At 38.6% G+C, this 22,375-nt stretch overlaps 1 protein-coding gene across 3 annotated transcripts in view; it reads right to left on the reverse strand.

The window, feature by feature from the left end:
* LOC139151843 (speract receptor-like) overlaps positions 1 to 22,375 on the reverse strand; it is a 73,480-nt gene that overhangs the window by 16,114 nt on the left and 34,991 nt on the right. For all 3 annotated transcript variants that reach the window (XM_070724858.1, XM_070724857.1, XM_070724859.1), the window contains exons 2-5: positions 2,292 to 2,607; positions 1,706 to 1,858; positions 958 to 1,124; positions 215 to 350 (exon numbers count right to left, since the gene is read on the reverse strand). In XM_070724858.1, coding sequence (XP_070580959.1) covers positions 215 to 350; positions 958 to 1,124; positions 1,706 to 1,858; positions 2,292 to 2,607 — 772 coding nt within the window. The remainder of the gene's footprint in view (positions 1 to 214; positions 351 to 957; positions 1,125 to 1,705; positions 1,859 to 2,291; positions 2,608 to 22,375) is intronic.

The raw sequence follows: 22,375 nt of genomic DNA on the forward strand, positions 1-22,375 counted from the left end.
AACAAAGATGTCTTTTATGGTTTTTTTTCCTTTTATATGTATTATACATTCTTCTGGAGACGTTATGGTAAGTGTTTGACCGCCCTGAACCCCTGCAAAATGCATATTCAAAAATACAAATATTTTGGGAAAAAAAATTCCAGCCGACCTACCAACCATATTTTTGAAAACAATGTTATCGGAACAGCACAATTTATTTACTTTTTAGCCTTACTTGTGTAAGTTTGGCGGAAGGCTTTTGATATAATGGCCTTCCCATCGGTGATGCTCCCTCCCTCGTCCAATACTTCTTGCAGGGCTCGGGCATACACGTACATGGCATCGTATAGATATGCAGCTGACACAGCAACCTGTACAAAACGGTGACAAGCGAAACATCCAATCAACAAGGTTAAGTAAAGATGACGTCATAAACTAAGGTTCAGCGAAAAATCTTCTATCTGTGATTTCATTTATCGTTTTACTCCCTTTAACCCTGTCAGTGCTGTAATTTCCGCCACAATTTTAGTGCAAATTTTACCAATTTTTCTGAATTTTTCTGTAATTTTTTGATAATTTTGGACCAAATGTACATCACATTTCATTGGCTACAGTTTTTTTCTACAAAATTTTGGCAAAAATCTGAGAAAAATTGACAGGGGTTTATTTTGTGTAAGGCCGGACAAAAATAGACTTTGGCGCTCAAAGGGTTAAAATGGTTTGCCGCTTTAAATCGATTAAACAACTCGCCTTTGCTTCCATTAGTACAGCCATGCCGGACTCCAGAAAAAAAGTCGTCAATTACCCACTTTGTCTTTCTATACCAATATACCCAAAATACCTTATGTATTTATTAAACAGAAACTACGGGAAACATTCACTAAATCCATATTGAGTACCAATAGATTCAAAATACAAAACTGTTTAGATGAGTGATATTAAAAGCTATAAATGAATGTGAAAATGTTGTCAATGTACCTTTGCATTGCTGTATCGCAGGTTAAATGGTGGATATGTTCGATAGATTCTCACTTTCTCCTCAAACTCCTGCCATTGGACGGGATCTGGAGGTGGCCGCGGCACCAGCAGGAGAAGACTCTGATATGAATCGATTTTGCTGATTATCGGATAATTCTCCCATATATCTGTGAAAAAAAAGCAGTGCAAGGGCGCTCTACCTCGTAACAAAGTGTCGAGGAAACACCTTTTGGTACATGGACGGCAAAAAACCTAGTAATAAGTTATTTTAAACTGTAGATATGCAACACTGAAAGTAAATCCATCCTTTCACTTAATTAATGGTGGCGAATTATTAATTTAAACCAGGGGAGGGGGGGGGGGGGCTCCGCCAACGATGTAGTTCTATCTGTAACCATGGCTTATATTGCTCAGAATACATCCATATGTAAATTCGTGGCGATTCAGTAACTTCTTTTCCTTAACGAAGGCTACGATGGTACACAGTCCCTCTATCCACACTGTGGATGGTAGAACAACAATGCTTATAGTCATTATAAATGTAAGATCTGAGACCATGCCTGGTGCAAAGCGACGTTTATGGCACCCTCTCCCCTTATATTGGAAACTGAATGGCATTGCACGAAAAAGACAGACGGGTGCATAGAGATGAGAGCCTGGACTGGTTTTAAGAGCGTTCAACATTGTATCAAAATGCAACAGATGCAGGCATCAAGCGACGGAGCAGAAAAAAAGGTCGCAAGCTTACCTTCACGATCCAAGTATGGGTTTTCTTCGTTTATCTCATAAATATCCTGTGATGTAGATACGACCATGTACTCTCCGTTCTGGAGTAATCCCCTCTCTTGCAATTTGCCCATGAATAGCGACCTGGCCGAGGTCAGGCACAGCAGTATATAGACTGAAATGAAAGGTGACTTGTCACATCATCCTGTTTTCATCGAGATTCGCAGGCATTCAACACGTTGCAATCTCATCTACGCATGAACGGCTGTGTTATTGGTGCAAGAGAAGTGAGAGCTTATAGGGAAACTGTCGTCGGAGCTGCGCCTGTGCGAGCTTCTTGTTTACAAACAATGTATTTCTTGCACGATATCTAGATGCACCTCATCATCATAGCTGCAACATTTAAATTATTAAATTATATGACAGACATGTTTTAACTTTCATCAATCACCATCGTACCTTGGATACAGTGATCACATTGGTCGTATGGGTCCCATACGACCTTTGAGCGCAGTTCCGACGACTGTATCCCTTTCAAGGGAAACTGAGTTGTACTTGATCAACGAATACGAAACGATACAGAAACAATGGACCGTTACACAACTTACTCCTTGTTGTTTCGTAAGTCTTTTCGATGATGTCATCAAATATGGTTTCACTTCCCCTTATCTTGATGGAATGACTGTAGCGAGCTTCGAACTCTATGTGATTCTGCACGGTGATGTTGTAATCGCCGAACAACTGCAGCAACCTGGAGCTCGTGCTTTTGAACTCTGGGTCCAAGCCGTTTATGATGCTCACATAATCCCAGTTGAATTCCAACAACACGGCCAAGATGGAGTTTGCATACAAGGCGTCTGTCGGATATGTTCGGGCAAAAGTTGGGTATATTTCCTTGTCACTCACGGCATTTTCCGAGCAACCCTGTTTAAAAATAAGATATTTTTATTTAAGTAACTGTTAAAACTATTGACATTGGGAATCCCAAAAGTTGAGCACTTGCCATGATCTGGTATTTTTGGAAGCGTTCGAATGCTCTTGCGTGGGCTAAAGAGCTTACAAGACGACATATTATTACGTACAACAAATGATTTCGGATTCCAGGCCGAATAAGCAAAACGGGATATAAAAATGCAGAGGAAATAGGTTTCTGACAATCCAAGTTACTGTGGAAAAACGTCATAAATACATTATGGGATGTGTTTTGCAGGAGGAATACAAGGTCTAGAAAGCTGAGCTAAAGTATCGTATTTGATGTGAATGATGATACGAGTCACTAAATAATCAAAAGTTTAATTTCTTGTCTTTTTCATGGTAAATGTACGTTTTTCCAAGCAATGTTTTGCTGTTGTAGGTCTGTATGAAACTATTTCGAGAGACAGTTGAAGGTCTGGAAAGGGGGGGGGGGTTACTCATCTGCCGTTTATTTTTTTGTTTCTGTAATGTTGAACTTATTAACCACGACATATTGTGGCGAAAAACTTCAATTTGATGCATTTCGTTCGGATTATATATTATTTGTATGTCGTTACATCTTCCGAGACGCAAAGTAGTTTAATTCTATTTCGTTTCAAAAAAGTTTTTTTTTTCAAGCGAACAAAATTATCCACCAAATTCCTTGGAGCAAACCTGACCTTCACGAATTATGAATCAATCATAACAAATCGAGCAATTACTAAGCTGTGGGAGAAATAAACACGACACAGATGTTATGCCCAGTGTGATTGCCAACGCCAGAAAGTATCAATCGGAGTTTTGACTTTCACTTATGAAAAGATAGTGTTACATCGATAATCTGGTATCTAAATATGAACACTCTCCTCAATCAAATCACGTGAACGTAATCTCAACTTCGATTAAAAAAACAGTTCCGAAGATAAAAATGATTATATCAGTGCCGCAATTCATATTTCAAAACAGCTATTCTACTCTTATCGTCTTTCTCAGTTGGCATGGCAACCACAACAGAAGACCCTGACAAATGCCCGCTGAACAAAACCCAAGTGGACTTTTTGAGCGATGTTATCACACGTAACCCCCATGTCCGTGACTTGGTCAATTAAGTTTTATCTCTGTAGTTTTGATTCAATTGTAGCACTTATGTTTGCCAAGAACGTGACTCTGCAGCTACATGCACGCATTAATATAATGTTAGGTGACAGACTGTCTTTCAGCAGTTAGTGCTGTATGTATAGATGTTCCGTTTTCTGATGAGACTGAAAACGAGACCACTAAGGTGCATATATGCATATATATTATACATATAGACATACATACCTGTCAGACACAGACACACATGTATGTATGTATGTATGTATGTATGTATGTATGTATGTATGTATGTATACACAACGAAGTTACCACAGTCACTCTCTCTCTCTCTCTCTCTCTCTCTCTCTCTCTCTCTCTCTCTCTCTCTCTCTCTCTCTCTCTCTCTCTCTCTCTCTCTCTCTCTCTCTCTCTCTCTCCATGCATGACTTGGAAAATGTTACATACAATGTTGACCAAATGAATAGTATAGCAAATTACACAAACTTGTGTGACGGGTGCGTATGAATAGATGTTTTAGTTGTAAGAGCATCACTTTGCTGTTACAATACATCTTTACTGTAGTTGGGCACATCTTTACAAAACACTTGTGATCATGTCTGCAATGTATTAAATACTGCAGCAAGACTGAACGTACAGCGAGATCGTATCACAGGCATATGATAAAAATACTTTGATAGGTGGCTGTATTACTCCAGTGGTTGGTATGGCAACCAACACATATGGAAATATAAAAAAAAATTGATGATTAAATGACATGCCAGGAATGTTGAACTCATCCGCAATTATGTCGGTATTTCCATCATTCGACTTTTTCGGTTTTTAATGGAATGCGTATTTCGACAATATCTTTTCGAGAGACGATAGGAAGTATTTGATTGATTGGAAGGATGAATTCTAATTTCAGAAGTGACAGCCAACGCGTCCCTCTATGATTGATGACAAAATCCACCGACAATGTGATCTACAACGCTAACGCATTAGAGACGGCAAACACTACAGTAAACTGCGGAAGGGGAACAGCTGTCCCCGAGATTTTAAATCCATACCAGACTCCAGTCTACTGAGCGTGGGGGTATGTTTTTATCGATTTATGATGACAAACAGACTAATACAATCATACACACATGCAAACACGCGCACACAGACATTCAAACATACATACATACATACATACATACATACATACATACATACATACATACATACATACATACATACATACATAAATACATACATACATACATACATACATATATATCGATATGTATGTATGTATGTATGTATGTATGTATGTATGTATGTATGTATGTATGTATGTATGTATGTATGTATGTATGTATGTATGTATGTATGTATGTATGTATGTATGTATGTATGTATATGTGTATGTGTATGTGTTCTCTGAATATTTTTAAAAACTTAAAGAATTTATTTCAAAAGTTGTTGGCCAGTACAAAATGATGTTGTCTCATATATCTCAAAATGGGGAACAGATAAAATTGTTGGGCAGTTCCACAAATCCATGTCTCGACAGTTTAAGCATCGATAGTTACATGACAGTTAAAAGCAAATACAAAGATCCTCAAAGCCAGGAGGCGAGACTTAAAGGCTGAGGTGAAGCACTTAACCAGGAAGTTATAAGTCCATATTATTCCAAAGACGACTGAACGTGTCTCAAGGAAACCCAATCCAATGTTGACTTGACATGAAAAGGTCATCGTGTTGAATGCCGGTAATCGGTGGATTTAAAGATAAACGCGCTTTATATTAGTAATACACTGCTAAATAATACCTTGACAGTTAATAACGTTCTGGGCCAATGCGTCACATGTTTTTCCAATATATCTGCTTTAATTATCACTCTTGGGTATCTCCTCGCCAGTTGTAATGTTACACACACTTTCAAAAGGAATCTTTGCGTTCATTTTTCTAAATGAGGGAAATGTGCACGCACGAAGCCTGTCGGTCACCGAAAGTTAAACTTAACCATCTGCATAAAATATATTGAAGTTTTATGTTTTAAAGTTTTCAATGAAGATCTTCCGAAATTTTGTCCTATTACTGTTACTCTTTTCTCCGCATTGTTTCTTTCAGGTTTCAAACACTCAGGAGCAAGATTTATCTCGTCGAGTTAATTCCACAACCCTGGCCCTAGACTAAGAACCAAAATTTATGGAAATTGAGTTCTGAAGAGATCACAGTCGGTATGTTCTACCCTTTCAAGAAAATAGAAACAATTAATGAGTTATATTTGAACATGCTTTCACTCAGCACACCTCATTTTGCTTTGATGACTACAATTTGGAAACAGACTTGTAAATAGCTGTCTGCCGTGAATGGATAAGATGCATACAGTGAAAAGAGCGATGCTGTGTAATTTGTTCATTTTGCGTCCGATTCGCTGTGGCCTCAGCGGCATATGTTCATCCTGATGCTGTCATTCACCAATCCATATTGCACATACGGTGATTCTTGCCATTAAGTGCGATTAGTGCATGATAATGAAATGTCATTTTGCATTTGCACAGTTGGAATGGATTTTTAGAAAATTTAATAAAAATTTTGCTTTCACTTGCAATTTTTGCGGTAGCCAAGGTTTGGGTTGAATTTTATATTTTGATATTCAAGAAGATAAAGAATTCAACCTTTAAAACTCAATTTTTTACAGCAATTTCAGCATCAAGTTGTCATTCCGATTGAAGTCGGATTCCATCATCCTAAAGATTGATTTATCCCTGGATGCGACAAAGAAACATTGCATTCCTTCTAAATGCCATTAATAAACAATGAAAATGACATTAAAGTTTAAATTTTGCCACACTGAAGCGCAACTTTGGCGATCTAGAGTCATGATTTAAATCCAACATGAAGCTGTGGCGATCCCGAATGAACCGCGTCATAGTTTCAAACCTTAGACAGTACGTACGTCCCAATGTCTCGCCTGATCGCCATCTTTACGGAAGCTTTTAAACTTTTTTGTTGGAGTCTGCAGATTTGTTTCTACCTCAGTGACGTAATGTATATACAAGATAAATAAAGACAACTTGTCATTTATTGCCCATGAAAGACAAAGATTGTTTTATCGCATAGAGAAAGTCAGCGACCCCATAGCATACGTATGTACACAGTGCAGTAGTGTGTCATATGTCAGTCCAGTCAAGTTTGTGTTCCGTTTTTTTTCTCGCCAGACTAATATTGATAGTCTGAATTACTGTAATAAGTGAAATGCTTATCCAACTACAAATGTAATGGCGTATCGCGTTTTCGGATTACTCGCATGATTTTCTGTTAGTCAGTAAAAGAAAACCATTAACCATAGGGGACCCAGAAATCTTGTTGTTGTTGTTGTTGTTGTTGTTGTTGTTGTTGTTGTTGTTTGTATTGTTGTTTATGTTCATTAGTCAACGTACACTCTCTTCATGTACTTAAACCCCTTATTTAAGTATATGAAGAGAGTGTACGTTTGGAGAGAGTTGCATCGGGTCAAATGACGATGGTGTCCTTGTAGCATTTCTTATGATATCTACATTACGTTTGAACCAACAACAACACAACAGTTATGTTCGTTGAATTTTATTGGTCAACAACAGCACGACTAATAAATATAAACAACAATACAATCAACAACAACAACAACAACAACAACAACAACAACAACAACAACCATATTTCTGGGTTCCCTATGCGATAGCACTGAATGGAATGTTTTGATTCATGAGAGCTAAACTGGTTGGATCTCTGTGTCCCGATTTGTAATGATTTGTTGCGTTTATGTCGGTTCCGTTCATTGTATTATTGAACAGTGATATCAGCGGATGTAATAATGTATTGATTGTGGATGCTTGGCGAGGATTTGGAGAAATCGTGAGTTTACGTCGTGCTTTAATCGACACCTCGCCGTTCGTGCATAATGCGTGTGGCATCGTAACAGCTGTCGTGTGTCGATTTTGTGTTCCGTGTTATCGGCGGATTCAAGTTGGATGTATGCATATTTTGTTGTAAATGTGTATATTATCTATGGTAGGTGTAGTTATGCATTCTGATCTGAAACCTGTTGCAAAATTTACGGTCAGTCCTCTGAGTCCTGCAGAAAAATATGTAAACAATCGCATTGGAGAGAGCAAGCAGATGAATCGGAAGTACAGGACAGTAATGACCGTGGCTGTAAAAAACCACCATGGAATAACTGACGCGAGTTTCATCTTTGCGTGTTAGCTTCCAAGTGTGCCGAAATGCGTGTATTTAATATAATATAAATTAATACTGAAGAAATAGTATTCAGAACCACTCTTCTTTGCTGCGAAAAAGTTGTGTTTAGGACACACTGAATTACAGCCCTGCAAACATGTTTTGCGAGATTGTGTGACAATTGGATGGTAATTAGATTTGTTTATCAATGGGTATGCAAACCCAACGTTATTTATTCCAGACTAGTTCGTTCAAAGGAAATACCGCCGCAGCTTCCCATCCTGTTTCTCTATACCGTCTACGCTTTATTTTAACTTTCACGCCATTTTCAAAGACTTGTTACAAGGTAAACAGAAAATAAAACATCGAGATGGGTGATACTCAGTGCCATGTATATATCCGTCCCACATATGCACTGTGAAAAATTCATTTCACATATTTTGCACCAAGGCGGCAATATTTGAGTAGGGCACCCGTTTATTATTTATTTCTGTCAACCCGTATATGCGGTTCCAGTCTTTGGTAAATGGCACGTGTATCGCATCCTTAAGTAAGCGCGTTTACGTAAACTCATATCATTTGGAAGTAAAACCACAATTAATGCAGTCCATGGGTCTTTCATATAGGTATACTGGCTTGGATAGATCACTCGTATATTTAACGCTAAATACCTGATTCCATGGTGTGTTTACAGTCTTTACTTTGCAATTTGCTGTTCAGTATTGGTCACTGAGAATGCTCCGATATATACGCCCTCAAACCCCACAGAGATGAGTTTATTACACAAAGAGACACAAATGAAACGTGTCCACAGCTGTGATCATTTATCGCTCAATGGCGTTGCAACGTCACCTTCAAATCGTGATTTCGTCCTCCCCTTTGGAGCCCGTCCTTTCAGCATTGCTAATAACCTTCCTTTATGCAGATATTTTGTACAACGAGACAAAAGAGCAATAGCCAACATTCGAGATACACGTGAGTATCGGGTATAGAGCAGCCTGTAGGAAATTAAACTCGACTTGGACTACAAAAGCGTTATGACGTACTTAACGCAGCTTCAGGCAGATTAGGAGCCTCTTGATCTTGCCTTGTAAGTTTTTATTACTAAATGTATCCCTGGTGGTATAAACTACGACAATTTCACTCTTCAGTTATGGTCACAGAGACATTTCAGTGCAGAGAGATAGCAGTCAGGGCAGCTATGAAATCAAACAAACTACTGTTCTGTTCACCTTTAAATCTGACTTGAAAGATTATGTGAAAATGAATGTTCCTTTGTAGATGTAATTATTGTAATTTTGCTTGAGCCCCGATGAAAATTACTGTACAAGTAACTCGGCCGCTCAATAAAAGTGTAAATAAATAAATAAATAAATATGTAACGTCAGCAATACTGGAACAAAGCTCACGACATGGACCCATGTGCCCATGCGCAGTCAGTCTTTAATATAATGCGAAAAAAACCTAATCTGTCATGAAGGTCATAAATAACACCATATACAGTAACTTAACAGTATATCGTATTATAATCGAAGTCCAAATGCTTCAAAGTAAAATACTAGATTAACAGGTGAAATGCCTTTATATAAACATAATAGCGTTGACAAGCGTGTTCGGCAAATTGATGAGGAGTATTGCCTCAATCTAAATATTTTTAAATGCCACAACAGATTACCTCGCAAAGTACCTAATTTATAATATGCTTTTGTACAGTATTTACTCAAAATTATTGAGAATGAATGGGAATATGATAAATTGAAATCGGGTGATAATTTATCAAAAACGAAGCTAGCAAAAACATAAATAAAGTCTATTTAAATTAAAGAAAATTCTTTCATGATAACTAAGTTTAATATTTGCCTTATACTTCCCTTGATAATTCCAAGGTGCCGCTACATATAGTAATAAGACATATTTGGGTGTACACTAATTGACATCCAGTTAGTTTTGCTGGGAGGGTCTTTGTGATTCTTAATGGGCGAACGACAACCATTAACCCTGCAACACAATGTTTTTCATCATCGTCGTCGTCATCATCATCATCATCATCATCATCATCATCATCATCATCATCATCATCTAATTATACTGCTTTCTCATATTTTTTAAATCTTGGAGTCTATTCTGATCTGAGTTTGTCCAGGAGTTTACAAAAACGGCAAATCTTTCCGGAGAGAATGACCTCCTGTCAACTTTTAGCGAGGAAATGAATTTGAAAACATCTGTCAAGGCACATCATGCAATAATGGCATGATGTTATTGGATAGGCTCGGTGAGTGGTTACTTAGCTATATTTGAAACCGAAAGGCAAAACAGCAGACACATACGCAACAATATGGTTTGTCGGCCAATATATTATTGAAAAAGTATCGCTGTAAAGAGCGTTTGAAATCAGAAATGTGCTAGCTCCATGCCAAATTTCCCATCAACATCTGTTTTTTTAGCATTTAGAGGATTTTACAACCCATTTGTTTATTTGACTGGTTACTTGCAAGAACGACTGTAAACTTAATATATTGTCTTTAAATGACTCTATTTTGGAAACAAAATTGCGCCATTGCACGATGGAAGAATTGTATAATACTTTGGACAATGTTCAAAAGTGCTCTCCTTTTGTCAGGAATAATTGTTTGACTGAAAATTCTCATTTCCCGCTCGCAAAGAGTTCGATTCACTGGAAAAAGTCAAAAGAAAAGTGTTCTTATAGCTGTAAATGACCCAGTTTGTTTTGAATGTCATTGCGTGCCTAGCTAGCTCGACCGCATTCAAGTACCAGCTCGACTTAAATAAAAATCTTATGAGTATCTATGTATGACATATAGATTTTTACAGGCGCTGCTCCTGATCTCCTACTTCAACGGATGCTCGAAAAATTCAATTTCGGTGGACAGAATATTCCTTTTATAATTTGAGGCAAAAATTAATCACGATATTCATCTGAGGTATAATCCCTTACACTTCTGACTGTCACGTACAGATGTAATAAGTTTGAACGACTGAATAGCGCGGTCACACGCCATTTATTCTGTTTTTCAATCTGTACAATTCTTTATAATTAACCGATCGGTGTTTTGCCATCCTCCATTATACCAGTCACATTCCGCCGCAGCCTAGCCAATGCAAACAAACCGTTCTGCGTCAGCCAATCCACGCCCACGCACTTGTGATTTAATTTGCCCATTCATGCCTTTTCAAACTAGTCCTGGTATCCACGCACTCCAAAGCAAGATGTAACTTCCATGCTATGTTCAAAATGATATGACAACATTCTCTAACAAAGTATGAAAGGAACATGCAATATAATGCACACAGCACACTCAACACCTTACAAACGCGTGGCACACGCTGCGCATACGATACAAGGCTTAAAGTGGCCATCTATTACCCAGTCATGAGGGCTATATCGCGCCCGTTTATTACCCCGAGGGGCCCTTGCGTTATTGGGAATTCATTGCTATTTCGGTCTCAGGAAATAGCAATAAACTTCTGTTATGCACTGCCACGAAGGAGTAATATAGCGGCGATACAGCCCGAATAAAAGGCAATTATAAAACACTACATATTATCCTGCTGTTAGGTGTTATTGTTTTAATGTGCCTTTATGTGGCACTGCAACAATGCGTTGTGAGGAGTTGAACGGGCGGGCTTTCCACATCTGTCCTATATCATGATAAATTTTGAGACAAAGTTGACCCCAAAACAATCACTGACCTAAAAAGTGAGTTATTTGACCTTTCACCGGCCAACAGAATAATGAGCTAATCGGATTAGAGACCTGTTGATGTTACGGTACGTCACCGTTTTCGTAAAGCTGTGCGGAGTGCGGAGCAGCCTGACGCCAGCCAAAATCAACGAATTAAAGTCATGTTTTCTTCTGTGTGGATTGTCCGACTGTGTTTAACCTGTTTTTCTTTTCTGGGATTAAAAGAATAAAAATAGCCTAATCTAATCATTAAGTTGTATTCTGAAGGCGGGAGATTGATGTGCTGCTCGTCATAGGTCACATATTTTATCGCCGACCACATATTACACTAATAGTGGCGTTACTATTGAGGTTTCTGCTATTTAATGTTGGAACTCGTTATTAAACCTATCTGCAATCGCTATCCATCAAACAAATGCCGAAAGCTGAGACACAATTTTATTTCTTCATCTAAAGTGATTTTTCGGGTTTCTCTGTCATATTCCCGACCATGTGAATGCATAAATTTATCGTACTTATGGCTCATCTGAGATATTTGGACTCTCAGACTTTTCCAATTTTTTCCGATCTACCACTTGTAGGGCTCATTTGAAAGCCCTTGGAGTAAGGAAAAACTTTCACCATCTTAGTTTTTTGAAAATCAAAAATTGTATTCTCCTCGATAGAGTTAACACTGGTATATGGCGGTCATTTTGACTTTGAAATATAGTTAATCTTGGGTAATTTTGTTCTATTACCAAAATTTGTTAGGTGGCCTCCCCCCACCCCCGATTTTTATTCTTGATTTTGAAAGAGAATGGTTGAAAGATTCCTTGAGGCATGTTTGACCAAAAGTTTAAGGCTTTCACTGGCGAGGCACATACTACCTTAAAACCTCTGATGGTTTTCTTGGTTTTTAGTCAAAGCTTGGACCGGTTACACTATATTTCATTATGGCGATTGTATTTTCATCAACTCTACCTCGGAGCATTTTGCTATTTTTATGAGAATTTCCATCATGACGCTTGTCCGTCGCTATGTTGGAGGCAGCCGGTAAAATTTCTGAGCGGCAAAGCGAGTCATCAATAGACGTGACGTTTCCGCCGCCATTTTGCCAAATACAGAAAACAGACCAGTCCACGCAAACTCGGCGCTGGTAGATCTAGAACTATGAACACTTTCGAAAGTATAATATTCAGTATAGCCTTATTAAAGTGTTAGCGCAAATGACTCACTGAGCACATGAAGTTAATGGATTTTGCCGCTCTATCCACTTATGATATTGGAAGGCAAACAATCCATGTGCTGAGCCGTAGGAAAAGAGGGGAGGGCAGTTTTGTTTTGTTTCTCAAAGGGTAAAATAATACATGGTGTGATGTTATGGAGAAATTCTGATATCAGCAGTAGTCTGACAATGCGCGTTACAGTGAATACCTTCACCATATTGATGTCAAAGGTCAGCAGTTCATTGTTGGCGGCCTGGGCCTTTGTTCTTCAGCTCTGTTTCGGAGTGTGAACGTGCATCGAAGCAGAATTGGACAACTTCGCCCTGGTGTTTGATATGTTTGCTTGCTGTGGTTTCTTTTGTTGCACTATGTCCATGTTATCATGGCAACAAACGGGTCAGGTGATCGTCACGTGTACACGTCGGCTGTGATGTCTTCTGCGGGCCGCAGAAGACATCACAGCCGACGTGTACACATGTCATCGTTTGAACGGATGACATGTTTTGTGTGAAACAGCTAAACAATCAGAATAGGGGTTATAAAACAAGAACGTGAGTGACTCAAAAAAATTTGTTCTGTCGGTCGCAAAGGAAATTTGCACAGGAGAGACTAGACCGCGGTGCGCCAATATGTTAAATGAAGTGTAGGGAACTGCAAACAGGCACATAACTGAAAAGTCCCAACTTCTTGAAAGAAAAGACGCTATTATTATCGCTTTCCGCCTTTTTATGAAAATCATTGTCACTGAGAAAGTGCTGCAAAAGACCAGTATTTTGGAAACCAAGTTTGTCTTTGGTAGTCTAATATAAATATTGAGAGTTAAGTTTAAAGATGTGCCATGAATGCCTGCATCGATTGTGATTTCGGTCGATGGGTTTGCTATAACAGGATGGTTATTCAAGTTGACCGAACCAGGGCACCGGGTCAAATCCCATTGTCTGACTTGGAGTTATGTTAGAACCGTCCTGGGAATTCGTCCCCGTCTTCTTGTAAACAAGTTCCACAACATAGCAACGACACATATCACACCGGTCACCAAGAAGGCCGGTCCAAAACATAAAGTTCAGAAACCTGCACCTCTAAGCCAGTTAAGTTCTCCCTCTAAACGTCGTCTTGAGGTTCCCGTTGTAAATACGCACATCTGGCATGGCATGGAAAATATACTGTTTTACCGCTGAAAATTTCGAGTTGTCTCTTGACATAGTTACTCTGTCTGTTTGTAAATGTTTCGCCGTACATAATGTATGATGTACATCATTTTGACCTTACCCTCTTGCATATATATGTATGTATGTATGTATGTATGTATGTATGTATGTATGTATGTATGTATGTATGTACGTATGTACATATGTATGTATGTATGTATGTATGTATGTATGTATGTATGTATGTATGTATGTATGTATGTATGTACGTATGTATGCACGTATGTATGTACGTATATATATATATATATATATATATATATATATATATATATATATATATATATATATATATATATATTACAAAATACCACCGTACAAACAAATATACTTGAAATACGGTGCAACGGAATTCATTCAAGCGCCAGCTACAAAGTGCATTTCTTTCATTAAACAGTGATTACTGACCATCTGAAGGTAAATAAGGATAAAACTACTCATACGTCAATATTTAATCCTTCAATCAAAGACCGGCGTGGCTTTCTTGGATTAGTCGATGAGGATAAATGGTTCTGTGGGAGACCTTAGAGTTGTAGAAGTCAAAAGTCTCCGCCGCGTCTGGTGAAAAAAGCAGGATTTCCAAATCAAATTACTGAGTATTCAAAGTTTGAAGGTCGGTTGATCGGCGGGAAAGGAAGATCGATAGATACCGGCTTTCATATACAGCATTACTTCATTAGCGCGGTGAACGAGCAAACGAACTCTGCGAGATATTTGGTCTGCCTACCGATAAAGATAACTAAGACCAGGTACTATCCCGGTAACTCTTTTGTGGATTTTGGGAATTGATGAAAGAAACCTGGGATGCTTCCACCGGCGCACAAGAAACGCTACTTGTACTGGATAAAAGTCAGATAGATGCATTCTAGAGACAGGAAATCACTGAAACAAATTTCGACAGTTGAGTGCGTGAAAGGGCAAAACGTACAGCGCAGGCCTCGACCTCCGATGTCCCTGTTGTCATGGCAGCGGTAAAAAGTTGTATAGAGTTAAACTATCAAAGCGATTTTAACGTGCGAGTAATCGGACAGACAGAACGAATCGCGTGACTGTTAGCTGTACATAGTGCCCTCCCGTAAAGCAATATTGCCCTCCAGTATATCGGAAGATAAACGATTGGTTACGCCTTGCTGAGGAGGTTGCAATTGGTTTCGAAAATCGCTCTGTTCCAATAAGCAATACAAGCTACCAGACCTCTAAAATGTATTCAGCTTATGAATTGCCGAGCAAACCGTCATTAAACTCTATAGGAAGCATTCTGTGATAGCTAGTAAAGGATGACGTCACACATGGAACGTCTCTTCCGGCACGAATTGTACTCGACAAATTAGTGCAATGTCCATTACCCCATTTGACAAGTAATGGAAATAACTTTTTCCTTGATGATCGCCATCATCATTCTCCATGTTTCAAAAATATCGTGAATTGTACAACTCCAATATGGATATATTTCACACTTCGGCAATAACACAAATTTTATTCAAATATTTGGGCATTGTGCGCACATAGTGTGTACACTACCAAATAAAACTTTGTCACGAAATCAAAACAAAAGAAATTTTACAATGTAAAAACGCCCTGTATTTGCGGTACGATTTAACGCATTGACGAGAATCTTGATGAAAGACAGCAAGACTTCACGAATGAAAACTTCACTTTTCTGTCTAACGTCGTCAAGACTGCTTAGGATTGTCTTAGTTGATAGATCCTTCTTACAAAGTATGGCGACTGCGGTGACATCAAAGGAATGCACACTCTTGAATGTGGATTGGGTATTTCGTTTCAAACTGTTACATCAGTGATCGCAATCGACCCTTGGTACGCTAGTCACCATCTGCCCAACGCTGAATTACCTGACACAATTTAATGACATGTCAATCAATTCCACTCGTTACCGGAAACCCACTCTGCCGAAAATATTAAAAACGGAAGATTCTGTTCACGTCTGTTTCATTCATTGCTATCGTCTCCTGTCATACTGTGATTCCCAGGTAACTACATTCATACACCACAATGCGTATGAAATGGTTATTGTTCAAGTATGCAAATCAACTTCTCGTGTGTCATCATCGATGAGGAATAAGCCAGTCCACTGTGTGCATCATCTACTCCTTTGCGAAGGAGATGACAGTGTCAGTTCCTGGCCACACTCACAGATCACGACAATCTTTTCAGTCAGGCATGTTCTTGACTGCGTCCTCGGCAGTTTGCAGCTTCAGTTCAGTCACTGTATACCAAATGATGTGCTGAGATACGTTCAGATGATTACAGAGCAGCGTTTCAATTTAACGCACTTCACGCGTAGTAATGATCCAGCCGATCAATTGGCGCTGCACATCCTCTCCGTGTCTGATGCATCCCTAACTACATTGAATTATCGCTAATTTTCGCGGAACGTTTTCTTCGCTTTATATCATTTTACGGACGCGTATCATATTTCACGGACAATTCTGAAAACATTCCATTACATACAACGGTAAATGACTTCTCAACATATTGAATTTTCACAGAAAAAAAAAATGAAAAGTCGGCCTTTCCTATATGCTATCGAAGATAAATGCCAAGGTGCACCAATTGACTATACTATTGAAGACGCTACCAATACATACATACACACACACACACACACACACACACACACACACACACATATATATATATATATATATATATATATATATATATATATATATATATATATATATATATATATATATCATATCCACTACCTCGTGACGTATCCTCGACACTTATTATACACTGTCTTAAAAGTTCTCGATCCAATACATTTTTGAATGCTTAAACCAAAGTTTCCTGATTTTCCTAAATTCTTTCTACCTTTAAAATTTGGATCAAGAATGTTTTGCAAACATATGGAAACCCCTATAGAAAGGATGCACCGTCCTTCCCAGCGGGTGTTACGAGTAAACTATGATCTCTACTGTTATTATGGAGTCATGTCGGAGGGGTCGCTTGTTACATGCCCATCTAAACGGCTGTCAATTTAAATACAAGCCACACCGCTGGCCGTGCCTTTTAAAGCGACATGTAAAATGGCTCCCCTTTGTTTGTAGGTAATTTTTTTGCCTTTTTCCATAATAAACATGGTTGCAAGGCATTGTGGTAACAAGAACGGATGATTGACATGTATTACATTCGATATAATATTTCTTTTGGGCTTGAATTAGAGTTGTTTATCAACCGCATCGCCACACAGGAAGCTAAGTTGATGGAATGAAATTGACAAGCGAAATTGATCATTGTATGAGTGCAACGGAATGGAACAACTTGGAAGTAGTGCTCAGAAACGTAATGACTTCAAAAAATATAGTTCCACTCCGGTTCTGAACGTGACACCATTATACGTTGATAACAAGTCGAGAACAAATGACTTATGAATATGGAATAGTAATATATTACTTAATGGTGTGAAATTCGTCGTATGGTCGACTTGTTGTAGTTATAAGGCTGTATGACAATATCCAAGAAATTCCACTTAGAATTTTTTGATCAAAGCTTCAACCAAAAAAATCAGGTCACAGATGCACCTAACTAACTAACACGTACGCTTTCTGTAAACTTTGCAATAATTTCGTCTTGCCGCACGGGTAAGAAAACAACTTGGCATTGCATTTCCATTTTAAGTTCTGATTAGGCAAGAAACTTTAAAAATGGGGGGGATGCGTGCTACTTTAAAACACTGATCTTGCGGGGAACCTGTTGAACTGCTAACATCATGCCTAACGCAAGTCGCACTTGACTTCTCCTATTTTCAAACGGTATTATTTTGTTCTATATCGTCATTGAAATCAACGTTCATCTTTTACGTTAAATATTGCAAGCAATGTAGTAGAAGTGACGTCATCCAACACGATCCGTTACATTTTGCTTGATTTTAATGCCCCTTGCACACTCTTCCTAATTCATTTTATATTAAGTGTTTTTAAGCGACTCGGTAAATTCTCGCACAGGCGCGTTAGGTTATTAAATGAGTTTAAACTTGATTAAAACGCAAGAAATTTAATAGAACGACTTGGCCCGACAAAGAAATTCAGGTTGAACGTTTAGTTTGTCCGACAGTCGGTAAATTTTCCGACAAGAATTCGCTCACAATCATCAATGTTGAGCAGACCCTTTTGTAAACCTATACGCTGTTGAAATATAAACCTGCACAGAATGCTAGTTTAGTTCGCTATATGTTCACCGGAAGAAAAACACAGGCTATTCACGAAGCCCACTTTTTAAACAAAATGGCATTTACAGTAGTATGTCGACATCTCGCACGTTAGACAACCGCATTCTACATTCAGAAGCAAAGAAATTTACCTGCATCGGGCGAGAAATTCGCAGCAAAATGGATTTAAAATGAGCTGGTACAGTTTCACGATGGAGTCAAGTGGCAACACGGATTGGGTAATCAATGCTTTTATTCAAGTTGGGATTCCGACTTTTGTCACGAATGAGACCTTTTTGTCATAATCGTTACCATGTACTCATTACAGACTGAAGATACTAGCTTGATCACACTCACTGGTCAGATCACGTCCACACCATCTAGGGAACGTATTTTTTCTTGTCAATGAATGCACACGCCATTTACAACATCTCCGTGCTACGCAAACACCAAGGGGCAAGGTAAACTTTTCATAGAAGGCCCCACGAACGAAAAACAAATATGTCGCTGGCGGCCCGGGCTCTTTGCCTGCCATCTCAGGGGTATTGATTCATTTTTGAAGACCGCACTCGCAGGCATCAAATGAAGAATAGAGCCCTACAGTCCGCCCAATACTTTTTACTTTGTCCGTTTCGAAGCATTGTTTGGTTCATTTAGTAGATTCTCCTTTGTGAAATAGAGTTCACATCTTAACAAACGCCATTTTAACAAGTATTGCAGATGCATGTTAAGGCTCTAGAGCTCCGCTTCATAAACGCTCGCCCACCCTTAGCTCTCTCAAGGGAGTTTCGGAGACATTTTGTTCTCGAAAGAATCATGACAGGTGTAACTCATAAAACACTGTTGTGGCATACATGTTACACAGTGAAAGTAGAAAATGCACCTCATTTTGGTGCAGTTGTCCAGCTCATGCACACACAATATCATTTGTAAAGGAGAGCGCACTATTTACACAACGGAGGAGTGAAGCTACCGCAGATAACTCTATTTACTTCAAATTCGACAGAACACTTATTGCATTAAACATTAGCCGATCAACATGGCCGTAGGTAGCGACAAAGACCAAATTAATCTATTGTTGATCCTCAGAAGCCATGGTTACAGGTAGAACACCAAACGCCAAAGTACACAGAAAAGAAACATTCATATTAAAAACCCAGCGTTCACACCAGCCTTGACATTTGTATTATAATCTACGATAACGTGTTTAAGAAGACATGTCAGCCGTGGCAACATATATGTATGGTTTGCAAACGATGCGTCACGCATGCGCGCGTCCAAATAATGTCATTTGTTCGCTGCAATTTTTAAGAGAATGACAACTCAAATTAGCGCAATGTCATTGCACAGGGCACACTTGATTGCTTGCCTGTCCAGCCTACCAAACTTAATGAAGTTGAAATAAAAAAAAACACAACTTAATCAATCTTGTGTTTCACTCCAGCAACTTGGCTGATTTGTTGAGCCATCGAGACAGAATTCAGTCGAAAAGAATTGCAGATAAATATCTCAATGTTGAGGACATCGACTATCCACGCCCGGTCAGTCAATTTATACAATCTCCGCCGGGGAGTCTAGACATCGGTGAAAAGAAGGCCCGCTTACCTGACGGTATTAAGTGGATATATGGAATGGTGATCTGTCTCAGGTTAAACAGAATAAATGCGTTCACTTTATCCCCTGCCATGATCAATGCATTTCATGAAACGAAGCAGGAGCCGCGGTGTCGTCACTGCTATTGATGTATCCCAGGTTGAGATGACGCTCAAGGCACAGCGTAATTCTACGAACTCCTCCGATGTTTCAAAGTGGTATTCTAGTCATGGATGTTCGCATCACATAACGGTCTGCTGAAAGCTGAACGGTTTGAACAATTTCATGGCTTAACTGCGTCGAAACATAAACAGTGGGAAGCACAAACAAATCAACGTAAAGTTTTCTTACTTGCGGCATTTGAAGTACACGTAGCCGAGGCAAATATCGAAACGCGGTATCACTGCATCCAATTTGAAGTTGATAATAACAACATCTCGATTGAAATACTGGTAATCACTATTGTGAATCCGGATAGATTCCACACACGTTGTCTTTTCGAATTAAGGTAGAACACACCTCGGGGACAGATATTCGGACTCTCAAACTTTACAATTCTTTTCTGATCTACCACTTGTTGGGGTTCCTTTGAAAGATTTCGGTGCAAGAAAACTTTCCGTCAGCTTAGTTTTTCGAAATTTGTAAATTTTATTTTTCTCCATAGAGTTAACAAAGGGATGGCAGCCATTTTGAATTTTAGATATCTGTAAATCTTGGGTTATTTTTATCTCTTATACCAAAATTTGCATGGTGATCATCGATCTTTATTCTTAATCATTCATTATCTTTCAACATGTCAAACAATATATAAATAATATCTCGTATCAAACAAAATTCATGAAAAAATGGCCGACTTTGTCCCTTTAAGAAAAATTTGAGCAAAACTTTAAGTCTTTCATTTAGTACGTGTCATGTCGTAGAGCGCCAGGGCTATTTTGTCGAAAGTTATCAATGTCACAGCCATCGATAAGTTCATAAAATTGTTACAACCTTAACAATGAAATTAACAGTACGTTCCCCTCCATTGTATACAATATGGTGCTTGACAAGATATTTTCCAGCTTCTTTTTGCTCCAAATATATTGTTTTTACCATACTTTCAAAAAACGTTTGATTTATGGTGCGTGCCGTAATTTTGCAGAATACATTCAAGGTGAATGTTTGTGGTAATGTGTGAAAAAATTATAATTATTCGTGATATTGTGCATAAATTAGTATCAGTGAAACAATACATTCATTTCATTTCTAAAGAAGCCATCATTATTTAAGCCCTGGGGGGTCGGAGGTATTTCATCAGAAACTCTGAAATTTCGAATACCCCTCCCTCCGCCAATCATGATGAATTTGAGTAACCCCCATCTCTAACACAGGAATTTTGACTGATCCCCCACTACTTAGAAAAGTTAAATATCAATACATGTATTTGTAGAATTTACAAAAATACGGCCAAAGTCGGAACCTTTCAAATCCTGGTGTGCCCTGCTAGATTATCATCGGTTACTTGTGACGGTTGAAACAGGTGAAACCAATAGAATGAAATTCAAAGTCACGACAATATATATATATATATATATATATATATATATATATATATATATATATATATATATATGTGTGTGTGTGTGTGTGTGTGTGTGTGTGTGTGTGTGTGTGTGTGTGTGTGTGGTGTGTGTGTGTGTGTGTGTGTGTCCCCGCTCTTGTGTGGAAAATTTTGAGAAATGTATGTGTGCAATGGTGTGGTCTGATGCATTCTGAGATGTGTTTTCAGTTTGTTTTTTATTTACTATATTAAACTGTTAGAACACCCTAAGGGGAGTGCACGAGAGGGGGTGTTCCCCTCTCGCATCGAAATATTTATGTGTGCAATGGTGCAGTTTAAGAGGTGTTTCAATTTATTTTGCACCAATCATTGACCAACCCCCTTCTTCCTCTCCATATTTTGAGCATCCCCTTATAGCTTTCAATTTTTTGAGTGATCCCCTCAGATTCCTCCGACCCCCAGGTCGTAAATAATGACTGCCCCCTAACTTCGAAAAGTTTTTGGTTCATGCTGTGATAGACTAATTTCAATGAAAAATGCCTATTAAAAGAAATGACCCAATATACGATAAATGGTTTGATCCAATTTTAAATGATAGCAAACTTCACAGTCGGTTGCAATTGCAGACAATCGCTGCACATATGTGTGGGTTTCTTCTTTTCATTGTTTTAGTTCTATCTCTGAAATTTACGCATTCTGCACGTGTCATTGGATCGATTTACCATGTCGATTTCAATGTCCATTGGGTCCAGTGATGGCCCATCACTGCCATGAAACCTCGGGGCTGCATTTACGTCATCAACTTGAACTTATCATTAAGCTTCCGAATGCGTTGAAATGCAAAACAGTGCTTTTACTGTCCACAGGCTCGAGCCATCCCTACTCATGTTTACTTGTTTCTATGACAACCGCGTATTGGGAATTCGCAACACTTGGATGAAGTTTCCCCTTGTGGGCTAGATTGCATTGAACATCTGAGAACTTCGACTGTTAAGTTGAAGTATATTTATCACCTCTTTGTGCAATAAT

This window comes from Ptychodera flava, chromosome 15, assembly GCF_041260155.1.
Source record: "Ptychodera flava strain L36383 chromosome 15, AS_Pfla_20210202, whole genome shotgun sequence".
NCBI lineage: Eukaryota > Metazoa > Hemichordata > Enteropneusta > Ptychoderidae > Ptychodera > Ptychodera flava.